Source organism: Pelodiscus sinensis, chromosome 2 (assembly GCF_049634645.1).
Source record: "Pelodiscus sinensis isolate JC-2024 chromosome 2, ASM4963464v1, whole genome shotgun sequence".
Lineage (NCBI taxonomy): Eukaryota > Metazoa > Chordata > Testudines > Trionychidae > Pelodiscus > Pelodiscus sinensis.
Genome location: NC_134712.1, coordinates 188,201,556 through 188,214,863, shown reverse-complemented (window position 1 = coordinate 188,214,863; position 13,308 = coordinate 188,201,556). Strand labels below are relative to the sequence as shown.

General features: G+C 42.8%; 1 protein-coding gene across 7 annotated transcripts in view; it reads left to right on the top strand.

Annotated features, from left to right (window-relative positions):
* The window catches only part of RARB (retinoic acid receptor beta), a 548,867-nt gene that overhangs the window by 463,458 nt on the left and 72,101 nt on the right, over window positions 1–13,308 (top strand). For all 7 annotated transcript variants that reach the window (XM_075922032.1, XM_075922031.1, XM_025190306.2 and 4 more), the window contains one exon: window positions 8,398–8,539. In XM_075922032.1, coding sequence (XP_075778147.1) covers window positions 8,398–8,539 — 142 coding nt within the window. The remainder of the gene's footprint in view (window positions 1–8,397; window positions 8,540–13,308) is intronic.

The following is a 13,308-nucleotide window of genomic DNA, read 5'->3' as shown; positions in this document are numbered from 1 at the left end:
ACCATGTAGCAGAATGTGTTTGCACAGGTGTAGATAGCAGAAATGTAACAATTCTGATACAGAATTCTGGTATCACAGAATCAGCTCTTTCTATCTTAGCGGGGTCAATTCTGCAGGGTTAACAAGAGTAAAAACTTATTTTAGTCATTAAAGTGAACAGATACAACTGAGAATGCAGACAAGAAGCAGAATTGTTCTTTAAATAGGTGTTGTACACCCATGACCTGGTGTAAAGGAAGAGCCACGCATTAATAAGATCCCGCGTCCAATTTTTTTTTCTTGTTCACAAACCAGCCAATCTAATCTAGAAATGGTTTGATCAATAGGGCTGAAGAGAAGCCTGTCCTAGTCAATCTTTCTTTTCCTTTTACTTAATATCCTAGGAAAACACTTGATTTAGAAGCTCATTTTAAAGTCCAGTCTTTGGTGCAATTGTAGACCCACTAAATACATAGTGACTATATTTGTGGGTAATTATAATTAATTCAAATGATCTGATCAGGCTACTTCTGAAGTATGAGTCTTTCTCAGGCCATGTCTACACATTGGAGTTTTTTCCGGGATACCAGAGGTATCCCTGAAAAACTCTGCCACGTCCAGGGAAGGCGTTGCTTTTCCAACATTTTGCAGAAGAGCAGACACACTCTTTCGGAAGCCCTATAAATCTCGTTTCACGAGAAAGAAGGGCTTTTCCGAAAGAGGAGGTTTTTCCAAAATTTCCTGTGTAGACAGGCCAAATTTTGGAAAAGCCTCTTCCGAAAAAACAATCAGGAAAAAAAAGAAGTGTAGTGTAGCTATAGCCTCAGTTGCTTACCACTTTGGGCCACTTGTCAGTTTTTCAACTTGTGGACTATTTGCTGCTGTAAATGAGACAAGACATAGAATAGGGTAGCAAAACATGTTAATAAAACTTCCAGGCCAGGTAATCCTCCTCCTCTGACAAAGTGTGTGTAACAGTGGCTTTAAATCATATGACTTAGGAAAATAATCTGTTTGTGAATTGAGAGTGCTCTGTTGTATTGTGTGAACTCATCTAATGTTTTACTGGTGTAGTATCAAGATAACTATCCCATAGGATTTTATGGGCTTATAATTCCTCTAAGAATTGAGTAAGAGCATGTTCAGCTTAGCATTATCAAAGGTTTCATATACACAATGGCTTCTTTTGTATCCAGATGGCATTCTGAAGTCCTTTATGTCACTGGTTATTACATTGGTTCAGATGTTCTTTAAGCAGCCTAGCCCTGTACTAAACTCTTTCATGTTTGACATAGTAATAGACAAGTACTACAAAAGTAAATAGCAACAGAGTTGGGGTGGGGTTTATTTGGCATTGTGTTAGTTATGTGGACTTCCTTGGCTTTAATACCAGGCTTTATTTGCTCCTCTGTACATGTGGTTTCACATACCATACTCTACTTTCAACAGAGCAGATAAAATATCGACACAATTAAAAGTGAAAAATAATCTGTCTACTTTGCCAGTGGTGAATGCTCAGGAAACACACACTGATACAATAGGTTTTGAATAATTTATACCCAGCACTTCTTTTCTTGCAATCTGTAAATGAGGACACCTAATGCAACATGGCCAGGATGACACACTATCCATCACCCATTAAGATAACAAGATTGTGGTAGAGGAGAAGGTATGCTTTAGACTACTCTGTATTTGGATCACACAAAGGGTAACATTTTTAAAATGATGTGTTTGTCCAGAACTCTTTGTGTAAGTAAAGTGATGAGACATTTTGAAAATGTAAATGCTAAATTAATTGAAACTCGGGGGGAGAGGGGCTTATACTTTTCATTTTTCATGGCTATGTTTTGTGTTCCTTTCCCAAGATATGAGCATAAAGCGCATTAGAACAAAACACTGCCCTCTGAGGTGAGTAGCTTCCCACAGGCTAAGTCTGGCACATTACAGTGCTGTAACTTTCTTACTTGGAGGAGTGAAAAAACACCCCTCCCCTCACCCCGAGTGCATCAAGTTACAGCTGGTTTGAGGCACCAGTGTGAACTAGGGTACAGTGCTTGGAGCCGTGCTACCAGCACTGTTAGCTATTCCCCTTGTAGCTGGTGGTGGTTTATATAGAGCACTGGAAGAACTCTCTCCCAGCGCTTGTGCCGCAGCCACACTTTCAATTTAAAGCCCTGCCACACCTGCACTTTAGACTTTTAAGTGTAGGCAAATCCTTACTCTGATTCAAGTGCACTACAGCTACTACTGGAAACAAATAGAAATATTTGCTCCAAAATATTTTTCTCTATGGAATTGACATCTTAAATTACAAAGATATTTGGTGCTGACGTCTCTGTTTTCCCCGTCACAAGAGACTTAAGCAGTGCTGTAACACCCAGTAACAATTATGGAAACTGTTCATGGAATGCCTCTCAAGTGCAATATTCCTTGCAATGGTATTAGACACTAAAAAAAACAAAATATGAATTATGTGAAGATGGATTCTAATTCTATTTTTAGTTCTCTTCTTGTAAGTGACTAGCGGTCTGGCGGATGGGTATTAATTATGAACTGGTGTGGGTAAAAATGCCCGGTGTACTTTCTATGAAACACATGGCAAAATTGAATGTGTTTAAAGAGGTTTTATTTTGGAAGTACAGGCAGTCCCCGGGTTACGTACAAGATAGGGACTGTAGGTTTGTTCTTAAGTTGAATTTGTATGTAAGTCGGAACTGGTACATATTGTAGGGGAAACTCTAGCCAAACATTTCTCCAGAGCTCAGTTTTATTCTCCCACACCTCACTTCCCTCAGTCCTTTATTCTCAAGCTGAGGTGTCTGCTGAGAAAAGCCACTCCACATCTCCCTGGTCTGCTGGGGGGGGGGGAGGGTGCTAGCTTCGCTTCTCCCTGGTCTGCTGGGGGGAAGCAGCTAGTGCGGGGTTGCCTCACCCCGTTTGTAAGTAGGGATCCGATGTAAGTCGGATCCATGTAACCCGGGGACTGCCTGTAAACTAATTAGGTTTGCAAGCCAAAGTCAAAGTGTCAGTCTGCCCAAAAGCTGTGAATTTCCAGAAACCCCTAACCCAATGCTTACCTTTATGCTAGTGCACGTGGGGCAAAAGATGGAAGCAGATCCAGCATTCCATGAAAGCAGTGCTGAACAGTGTCTGCTTTCAGCCAGAATCTCTCCCTAGTGGAGAATAGACTTCTAGGGGATGTAGGACTTACAAACATTGCAAGACTTGCGCCTTCCTGATACTTCGGTGTATTTGCTAAAAGCAGCAAAAAAGTGTCCCTACGTTGTATGTTCTATCTAGCTCAGCATTTGGAATCCTATAACTGAACGCTGGACCTTAACAAATGTACACTGTACTTACATGTATATTTCGCACTAGGTGACCTTTGGTGATCAGATATTGTAGTGACTTGCTATAAATACCTGGAATTCAATAGAGACACAAGGACCTATCTCCCACCCCCACCCTCAAGAATTTTTGTAGAGTATTTTCTTTTAAAAAAAATTGCAGTTACTCTTCTGTTACACAAAATTTGTCCAATGAAAGAAATATGTGTGGTTTTTTGGAGGGTTTGTGTTTTGTTTTTGAGTTTGGTGGGGCTAAATCTAAATATCTTTGTGTTCTTTAGGTTTCCTCCTATATTACTAATGTATACATGAACTCCTGGATGCTAGTGGTTTGTTTCTCCCTTCTGGAGTTGAATCTCCGTGTTCTGTTTCGCTGTAAGGTTACATTCTCTCTGCTAAGGTGTGAGAGAGCTTTTCTGCTAGGCCACCAGATCTAAGCCACCCTTTTAACCTGGGATTTCATTACAATCCATCAGGAAGGAAAAAGAAGTGACCAGAACATTTGACCTATTAATGAGTGTCAAGTGGCTATAATGACCTAGGTACTGCTGATATATTTTGGTTTTGTTTCCTCTGTTGTCAGTGCTAAAGTGATTATGTTGGTTGTTTTAATTCCAGCAGTGCCCTGCCATAGTGTACTTAGATGCTATCTAGTTCCTGTCCCCAAAGAAATAGCAATTTAAGAAAGAGCTGGTAATCCTTTTTTTATTTTTATTTTTATTTTTTTTATTTAATGGCATCTTGCAATGTTGATTACTGTTTTGTTAAGTTATTCTAGTATCTTATTCCTTTGGGGGGGGGGGAGGATTTTCAGCTGCAGCACTAGATACTTTTTGTGGTGGTGGTTCAAACTTGCTGCGTGGTTTCTATGACCAATGTAAGCAATCCAGTTCAGTTCCCTTAGTAGCTGAGATGAAATTTCACCAGAGATTCCATTTACATTCATAATGTCTTAGAGTCAGGGGGAAAATGTTTGACTTTCAGTGAGGTATAGACAGGTCGTTTGGCACAATAGAAGCTGAAAATGTTTAATGTAAATCTTGGGAAAACAGGACAGGTAGCTCAGTGGCGCACATGTCAGCTGTGAACTGATTTGTAGTGATAGTCCACTGTGTTCATCATTTATGCTTTTGGAAGTTGGTAAATACCCTCTGTACTTGGCCAAGTCACTTAGGGTATGTCTACACTTCCACCCTAGTTCGAACTAGGGTGGTAATGTAGGCAACCGGAGTTGCAAATGAAGCCCGGGATTTGAATTTCCTGGGCTTCATTTGCATCTTGCCGGGCACCGCCATTTTTAAATGTCCGCTAGTACAGACTCCGTGCCGCGCGGCTACACGCGGCACGGACTAGGTAGTTCGGACTAGGCTTCCTATTCCGAACTATCGTTACTCCTCGTGAAATAGGAAGCCTAGTCCGAACTACCTAGTCCATGCCGTGTGTAGCCGCGCGGCACGAAGTCCGCACTAGCGGACATTTAAAAATGGCGGCGCCTGGCAAGATGCAAATGAAGCCCAGGAAATTCAAATCCCGGGCTTCATTTGCAACTCCAGTTGCCTACATTACCACCCTACTTCGAACTAGGGTGGTAGTGTAGACATACCCTTAGTCTCTCCAGACAAGTCACTGTTGTTCTGTTCAGGGTTGCAGTGCCTACCTGACTTAGGCTCCAGTGTGCTCTAGTTACTCTGGAAAAGCAGGCGTATGTCACTTAGGCATTTTAGCACTGAGCGCCACAACATCTAAACACCTTCTTAAAAATCTGGGTCTTCTATCAACCTGGTGCCATAGGCAAAGCAGATGACGATGGTTCCAGAGGTGAAAGTAAGGCGGTGCACCACAGTGTGCTGCTCCTACAAGAGCTGGCTGAGGCGCTCCGCTTCAGGTGGCGTGCAGCGTGGCTAGTGCTGTGTTCTCCTAGCCAGGCTCCCACTAGCTGTTGGGGCTCCTGCTCCAGACTGGTGCTGGTGACCCCACGTGCCACAGTAAGCAGCAGGCAGCCAGGTGAGACAGGTAGGTGTGAAAGGGGCTGGCTGTGCACGCTCCCAGCCAGGCTCCTGGTGTGTCTATGCCTGTCCTGCTGTCCCCTCTCCTACTGGATGCCAGGAAGCACCTGTGCTGTCTGTGGTGTGGATTGTTGCTGGCGGCCGCAAGAAGAAGCCGGGGAAGGGAACAGCAGGCCAGTGGGGGTTCTCACATCACCTCCACCCATTTGCCTGCCACAGTGCCCCCACACAGCTTCCTTGGCAGAAAACAGGACTACAGGCAGTCCCCGGGTTACGTACAAGATAGGGACTGTAGATTTGTTCTTAAGTTAAATTTGTATGTAAGTCGGAACTGGTACATATTGTAGGGGAAACTCTAGCCAAACATTTCTCCAGAGCTCAGTTTTATTCTCCCACACCTCACTTCCCTCAGTCCTTTATTCTCAAGCTGAGGTGTCTGCTGAGAAAAGCCGCTTCGCGTCTCCCTGGTCTGCTGGGGGGAAGCAGCTAGTGCGGGGTTGCCTCACCCCGTTTGTAAGTAGGGATCCGATGTAAGTCGGATCCATGTAACCTGGGGACTGCCTGTAGTGGGGTAGGGACACACATTTTTTGTTTCTTCCCCCACATTTTTCATACACTCACACACTCTCCTAGCCCTTTGCTCTGACTCCTGTGCCTTTCAAAAGTCCCAGGGAAAGGGTGCTTAACCCCCCAGGTCTGACCCAGGAGGTGCCCCCTTCCGCTGCTTCCTACAAGTTCCTGCCTGCCTCATCCAATCCCCGCTCCACCCTCCCCTCACCTGTTCCCATCCAGTTCTGGCCCCTTCCCTTAGCATGCCATGTTCTTACTGTTCCCCCCACCCCACCTGCAGAGCCTCCCAAATGCCATAAAACAGCTGATCTTAGCAGGGAGGATGTGGAGGATGCTGATCCACAGGGCCCGCCAGTAGGTGGGAGTCCCTGGAGGAGAAAAGGAACAGATGCGGGGGGGGGGGGGGGGGGAATTTTTGTTGGTAAGCAGCAACACCCAGCAGTTTTTTCCCATGGGTGCTCCAGCCCTGAAGTACTTAGTGCCTATGCTTCCATTGGAGGGGTATTATGAGGATCAAATGCAGGAATCATTGTGAAGGGTTCGGATACTGCTGTGGGGGGCTAAAAACTGGCTTAATTACTGTACAGTAATTATATTTGCAACCTAATAAAGTAAAGGACACATGATTTTTCCCCAGTCCGTTAAAAAAAAGACATTTTTGTACTATTTTTGTCTTGAACGGTTTCAATCTGTAGGTGTAACTCACGGCATGAACACATAGCATTGACTTCAGTACACTCATAATAGTCTCATTAGCTCCGAAAGTTGTTCTTTTAGCTTTTGTAATATGATATTGGATAACTTAAACAAAACGTTTCTTCCACTTGACCTTACTGACAACCCTTTTCTAAAATCAGTGAAAGGAACTAGCCCCAAAGAAGGCTTTGAACTCACAAAGGCCCATGAGATAATTGCCCAAGGGGCATGATTAAGAAAGCATTCTTCAATTCTTGTGATTAAATGCGAGATTTTCATAGCATTGACATCACAAAAGCTCTGGGGTGCGCTGCAAGGGATTCGTGATCAGCCTTCATCTGCCTCCCTCTCCCTGGCAACATTACCTGGAAGTCATAGCTAGCTGTTAATTTTATGGTCATTTAGCTTCTTATCTACTTACATATCTATAAAATTGCTATTAAGAAACCCTTTCAATATGGTCCACAATGACTGCATCTTGGGACAAATGAATTATGGGTGCAGAGCTATCATTACATCCCTTGTGGTCAAGCATTCTGCTGCTCTATAGCAGGGATGGGCAATAATTTCTGAAGGGGGGGGCCACTTCATGAATGTTAGGAGTGGTCGTGGGCCACCCTGGAAGGGGCAGGCCTTAGGCAGAAGAAGCAGGCATGCAGTGCCTAGCCGGACTCACCAGCCATTGGAACAGCTGGAAGTTCCCTCTGGTGTCGCACACCCCTGGCAGGGGGAGGAGATTTCACATGCTCCCCCATCTCCAGGTCTTGATTGGCCTAGGGGTGGGGGGACTGAAGGGTAGCCGCAGGCCAGATCAAATGTCTTGGCGGTCTGGATTTGGCCTGTGGATGATGTCTTGCCCACCCCTGCTCTGTAGGGTGCCTGTGGCTTACTCAATACAATTTTAAAGAGTCGCAGACTTCTCCAAATAGTGACTCAGCAAGTGTTCTTACACATTGGAGTGGGTTGATTGAGATTTGACCCTGCCAGATGGCGATACACTGAAAATTTGAGTAGCAATATGAAACTTTCTAATAGAGCTTAGTTACAGAAATACTTTTACTGAATATCTTAGGGCATTGTGTCTTGTTTTGGGTTCTTTTGTTGGTTTTTTTGGTCATTATTTTTTTCACTCCGTGCACACACTATTTTCATTAGCTCCCTGTCTCACTTTTCTCCCATTCCTTCTAAACTCCATAGAGATGCATTTTTGGGAAGATGTCATGGTTCACAAATCAATCATCATCGTCCATAGGTGGAAGCCCTGGTTGATTTCATTCGGGGGGGTTCTGAGTGCACTCAGGATTGGGTCCAGTACAGTTATGACACCTCTAACCACAAAATAAAAATAGAATTCCTTCCAAAAACAAATGTAGAAAGGGATGCCTCCGGCCTGGAAAAAAGTGTGCCATACTGGGTAAGGGAGTTTGATTTTAAAGTGAATCAATAAGGAAGGAACAGTGTTTATTACTAAATCCATAAACCCAAGCTTAACTGTTATTTTTGCCTCAATGTTATATATAGCATAACTAAGAGCCTCATTTTCTAAATACTTGTACTTCCTTCAATCTTCTTTCTCCTGACAATAACACTGTGTCCTTTATTTTTCATTTAAAGATGCTCTTTGTGTTGCAAGAAAAGAATATTCAATGTATAATATTTTAAAAGGGCAGTAAGGTTATCATAATCACGCCCTAATGTTGCACTCATGTGATTAACTTGAAAGAAAATGAGGTTGATTATGATTTATGTGTGAAGCCCAAGGGTTTCATTTCTTTCCTTTTTTTTCTGCTTAATTGCAGGGGTTTTTCCGCAGAAGTATTCAGAAGAACATGGTTTACACATGTCACAGAGATAAAAACTGTGTTATTAATAAAGTCACTAGAAATCGCTGCCAGTACTGCAGACTACAGAAGTGCTTTGAAGTGGGAATGTCCAAAGAATGTAAGTTATTTCAACAAACAGTTTTTTTGTCATTTGTTACCCCTATGTGAGAGAGCACATAGGAAATAATATATTATCATATCATTAAAAAACTGTATCATAATGCACAAAGGTGACAAATTCAGTTTTACAGGGAGCCTTAAAACTGGTAATTCCTAACTTCCAAGTGCTTGACCTTGCAACTAAATAATCCTATTTCTATGTGTGATTTTTTTTAATATAATATGCTAGGGATGTTAAATTGCATTTAATCAACAAGTGGATGGAATTTCCAGCAATTAGTTGGCAAGTGGAGGGAATTGCAGAGCCACAGCAGGATCAACTCCTGGCCCCGGGAGCTAACCCCGTTGCAGCTCTGCCTTTTAAATGTATTAAGAGCCGACTGGCTCGTAATACATTAAAAAAGTAGAAGTGGAGTGGGGAGGACCAGGCGCGAGCCAGGACTTCTGATTCCCGACTCACACCTGGTTCCCCTTGCTGTGCTTCAGCATTTTAAATGCATTAAAAGCCTCCTGGATTTTAATACATTTTTAAAAAGTAGAAGTGCAGTGTGGGGGAACAGGCGCAAGCCAAGACAGCTGATTCCTAGTTTGCACCTGTCCCCTCCTCCCCCACTGTGTTTCAGCTTTTTAGTTGTATTAAGAGCCAATAGGCTCTTCATACATTTAAAAAGCAGAGTTATGGTGTCTGGGACTGGGCGTGAGCCAGGAATCAGCTGATTCTTGGCTCGTGTCCAGAATCATCTGATTCCGAGCTTGTTGCCCAGTCTCCCGCGACATCTCTGCCTCCCCTGCTCCCTGCGGAGTTGGTGCTGGAGGAGGAACTGGCTTTTAACCCAGATTCCCCAGCACTGGCTCCTGCTCCCCACTTGCTGCCTCTCATACACAGAGGGGGCGGGAAGCAACTAATCAAGTCACTGCTCAACTATCCGAGAAGCCTAAGCTTATCAGATAGGCATATTACAAGGATGTAAGCAACTAATTGACTAATGTGGATGTGAAAACATTAAAGGGACACTTTCAATTTTTGTGATTAGTTAATTTTGGTAAGGGGATCCCTTTCAATAGTATGTCCTAAACTCAGGATAGCTGTATCTATATCCTCATTCCAGGAGTTCCTAGACAGCTGGAAACCTGACCTATGTCTCTGGACAAGGACCCTGGTCCCACTTCTTCCTGAGCAAGTATTTTAAGGCTACACAGCTCTCTGTCTTACCCTGTGACATCCACAGATGTAAATCTGTCTAATAGTCAACACCTGTGCTTTGCTTCCACTCTGGGGGCTATCCCCAATGTACTGACCGCAGTTAATTGTTACCACACAACTTTTTGTAAGCAAGCACGTTTATTCTGAAGGTAAAAGCATTACAGCGAAAACATGTAACATTAATAAATCGAACCTACTACACAGATATTTATCAGAGCTCACCCACAACTCCAATAAGGGCACTGGTAGGCATCAGTCTTTCCAATCATTCCATAAGATCTGCCTAAGATCTAAGGTCCTGTCAGTGCAAATGAAGCATTGTATCCCAAAAGCCCTTTCTTTGTCTACTGAGCTCCGAAAACCTAGTTTGAACCAGTGTACATAAACATCCCTTCCCAAATGGGGTTTGTGGTGCCTGAAGTCTGGAGGAGATTATGCTGTAAGTGATTCACCTGAATCACCTTCCTCTATTCAAAAGCACTCTGGTTCTGGATAGCCTTCCCTACTGGAGTCGCATGCAATCCATTGCACAGGACTGGGAACAGCTACTGAATGACATCTGCTGTTGTTGACAGTGTCTCATTATCTGGGGAAACCTCAGGAAACCAACCCCTGCCTTTTTATTATGTGACGTTTGTGTTAAGGCATCATCCTGCTCTGCCCTCAGGTGTTGGGAACAAGGTACACTTCTGTTTGCATCCATGATATTGCCCTCACAGGCATGTAGTGAGGCAGTGTATAGTTATAGACTAGACAGGAAATGGAATAGAAATGGACTTTTTCAAGCAGGATACTGGCAAAACCACCTTATTACAGTGAAATTTCTCTATTAGTACAACTCCAGAGTATCCTGAACTCCTTCCATCCCCATTATGTGGGGAGCTGCCTTTCATGCCTCCTTCCTTTTTTTTTTCCAGCACTGCATGGCAGCGGCTGCCCTGCCCACAGTACTTTGCATGAAGGCTTTAGGCCACAAGATCCACTTATTTTAGTTGCTGATCTGTGGCCCCTCTCCAGACCTGCCCCCATAAGTAGTAGATTTGTGATAATATTTGCAATTAACTTCCTTGGGAGGTAACATTACGATAAAGTGGAAGATCTACTGCGTTAAAAAACACACTACTGTATTTTAGAATATTTGGGGGTACATGTTTCTCTGGACATATGGTGAAAAGCTGCTTCAGAACAAAATGGACTTATAAAGTGGTGGGGAAGGACTGCAGACTAAACAAAGCATTTTATCAACCAAGAATGGGGTTTCTGTTCAGATCTCAAGAGAGATGTGATCTAAGCCCCAGAGTGGGAGCCAAAGCTCCTGAATTCCTACCCCGGCTGACAATGTCTGCCTCCTCCTGTCCTCTTTAACCAGCTAATTCCCTCTCCTCCCCCATGTGTAAAATGTGGATGTGACTCTGCAGTTTGGGGAGAATCCATGTATGTTTGTAAAGTGCTTTGAAATTGAAAAATCCTAATTGTGATGATTCCACTGAAGGGAGGAGTTTGAGCAAAATAAAAGCAGGGAAACTCTGCGACAGAGACATAACTCAGGTTCTTTATGAAATTGGATAGGCTTAGCAAATTAAGCCCCAAACATTCTTGTATCCCCAATGTGGAGCTGTTTGGGGATGAGCATGAACAAAACAGATGAAGGGTGTTTCCTGTGTTTGAGAACACAGTATGTTAGTTTTATGTGTTTAAAAACACAGCAGTCTAATGTCAAGGTCAGATACATACCACAGACAATGTATTCTTTATGATGTGGTGCTGAAAATGAATAATGGAATGTTTTATATTAAATTAAAAATTGGTTGTAGAAGAGCAGAGTTCAGCTAGCTGCACATTGCTTCTTATCCTGTAGCTTTGCTATTGAGGTGTTTTAATGTCTTCAGAGAAACAGATCCCTTTGTTTTTCCTGAGATCTGTCTTGCTTTTTAAAAAGTCTTTCCTTCTGAATTTTGCACTGCTTTTAATGCCAGTTTTAATGTTTAAAGGAGCATCTTAAATTGAATACTATCAGTAATAATTTACTCTAGGTTCTGTGAATATGGTTATGTAACAGCAGCAATTGCATCAACTCAGCTAATGCGTTTTCCTCCGGTGCCATGTACAGCAGATTAATAGCCCATGAATTCATTTGCAGCTCGTTGTATTTCAGGCAGCAATTAATAAGCGGCTAAAGAAAATAACAAATGATTTTTTAATCTAGTATGTTAATTTCCAGCTGAACAGTTTATTGGCTCCTTTTCTTGTGTGTCCTAACGAAATTCTCCTGATTTCTAACTCAGTCACAGCGAAACTCTTTGAATCTCGTGCAAGTCAAGGCAGAATTTTATGATTAGTTTGATAATTTTCCCAAATGTTGAGAGAGAAAGTAGAATGTTCTCTAAGATTCCGCATCTTCATTCATTGTTTTTCACATATTACATGGATATTTGTAACTTTAAACCATCATATAATCGTGTTGCTGTATTTAGAGAGAAAATGCAGTTGTGTGAACTACGGATTGAAAGCTCAGCAACACTTGGCACAATTCCTGTGTTTCTTTTTGTCAGCTGCCAGGCTGAGCTTTTTGTGGCCATTATCCCTGCAATGGATTCTTAAGCCCGGGGTAAAAAGTGGGTCAGGGGAAGGGTGAGGAGGAGTAGCTGGAGACATAAAAATCAATTGTTAGCCGAAAAGGAAAAGTGAGGGAAATCCTCTGCTGCTATTGAGAAAAACACAGGGAGAGTTAAGTTCTTGCTGTTGAACTTGGACAAGAAAGAATGATAGCGACTGTAAAAACTGAGAACCGAGCTAGGGTTCAGAACCCAAGGGAAATGAAAACAGAGAGATTCCTGTAATGCAGGCCAGACCTCAGGAGCAAAGTCCCAGGGGAAAGCACCAGCATGTGCTTCAGGGCATCCCAGTCTGGTTCTAGATTGGCCTCTCCCCCCTTAAAACTAATTACTTTGAAATTTCTGTTTGTTTTTCCAGTCTCTCTCACTTCTTGTTCAAGTGAAACAGTAAGAACCATTTATGTTAACATACGAGGGGAAATACTGGGCCTTGGCTCCTTCTCTTTTAAGAGTGTTTTCTCGGAGCTTTTGCTTTCTTTGAGAAATGAGGAAGCATAAGGGAAGCGTTTCTGCTAGGCTCACCTAAAGATTGACCACAGGTCCTCACCTGGCAGTTATATTAAGACATTGCTAATACAGTGATCTTTCAGTTCTCTTGCTGCAGTCGCCGTATTGTAACAACGATAACACTTATTTGACCTTGTACACTGGGCCTGCAGCATCCGCTTGCATCCATAAATCCTAGTCCCTGCCAAGAATAAGTGTGAGCCTTTCCCATATTTTGTTTAGTAAGATTTATATTTAATTTGTGACACTCCAGAATAATCACATAGAATTATAATTTCATCACTTGCAGTATTCAAGTTTACCTCTGAAATACCCAATGGTCTTTGGGGAGACAGGGCAAAATATGTGATGTTTGGATGTTTTGAATTATAAAGTCTGCCTTTGTCCCTTGTACAGGGTTTCCTGTTGTAGAGAGTAAATTGTATTGACGAACGCTGAGTT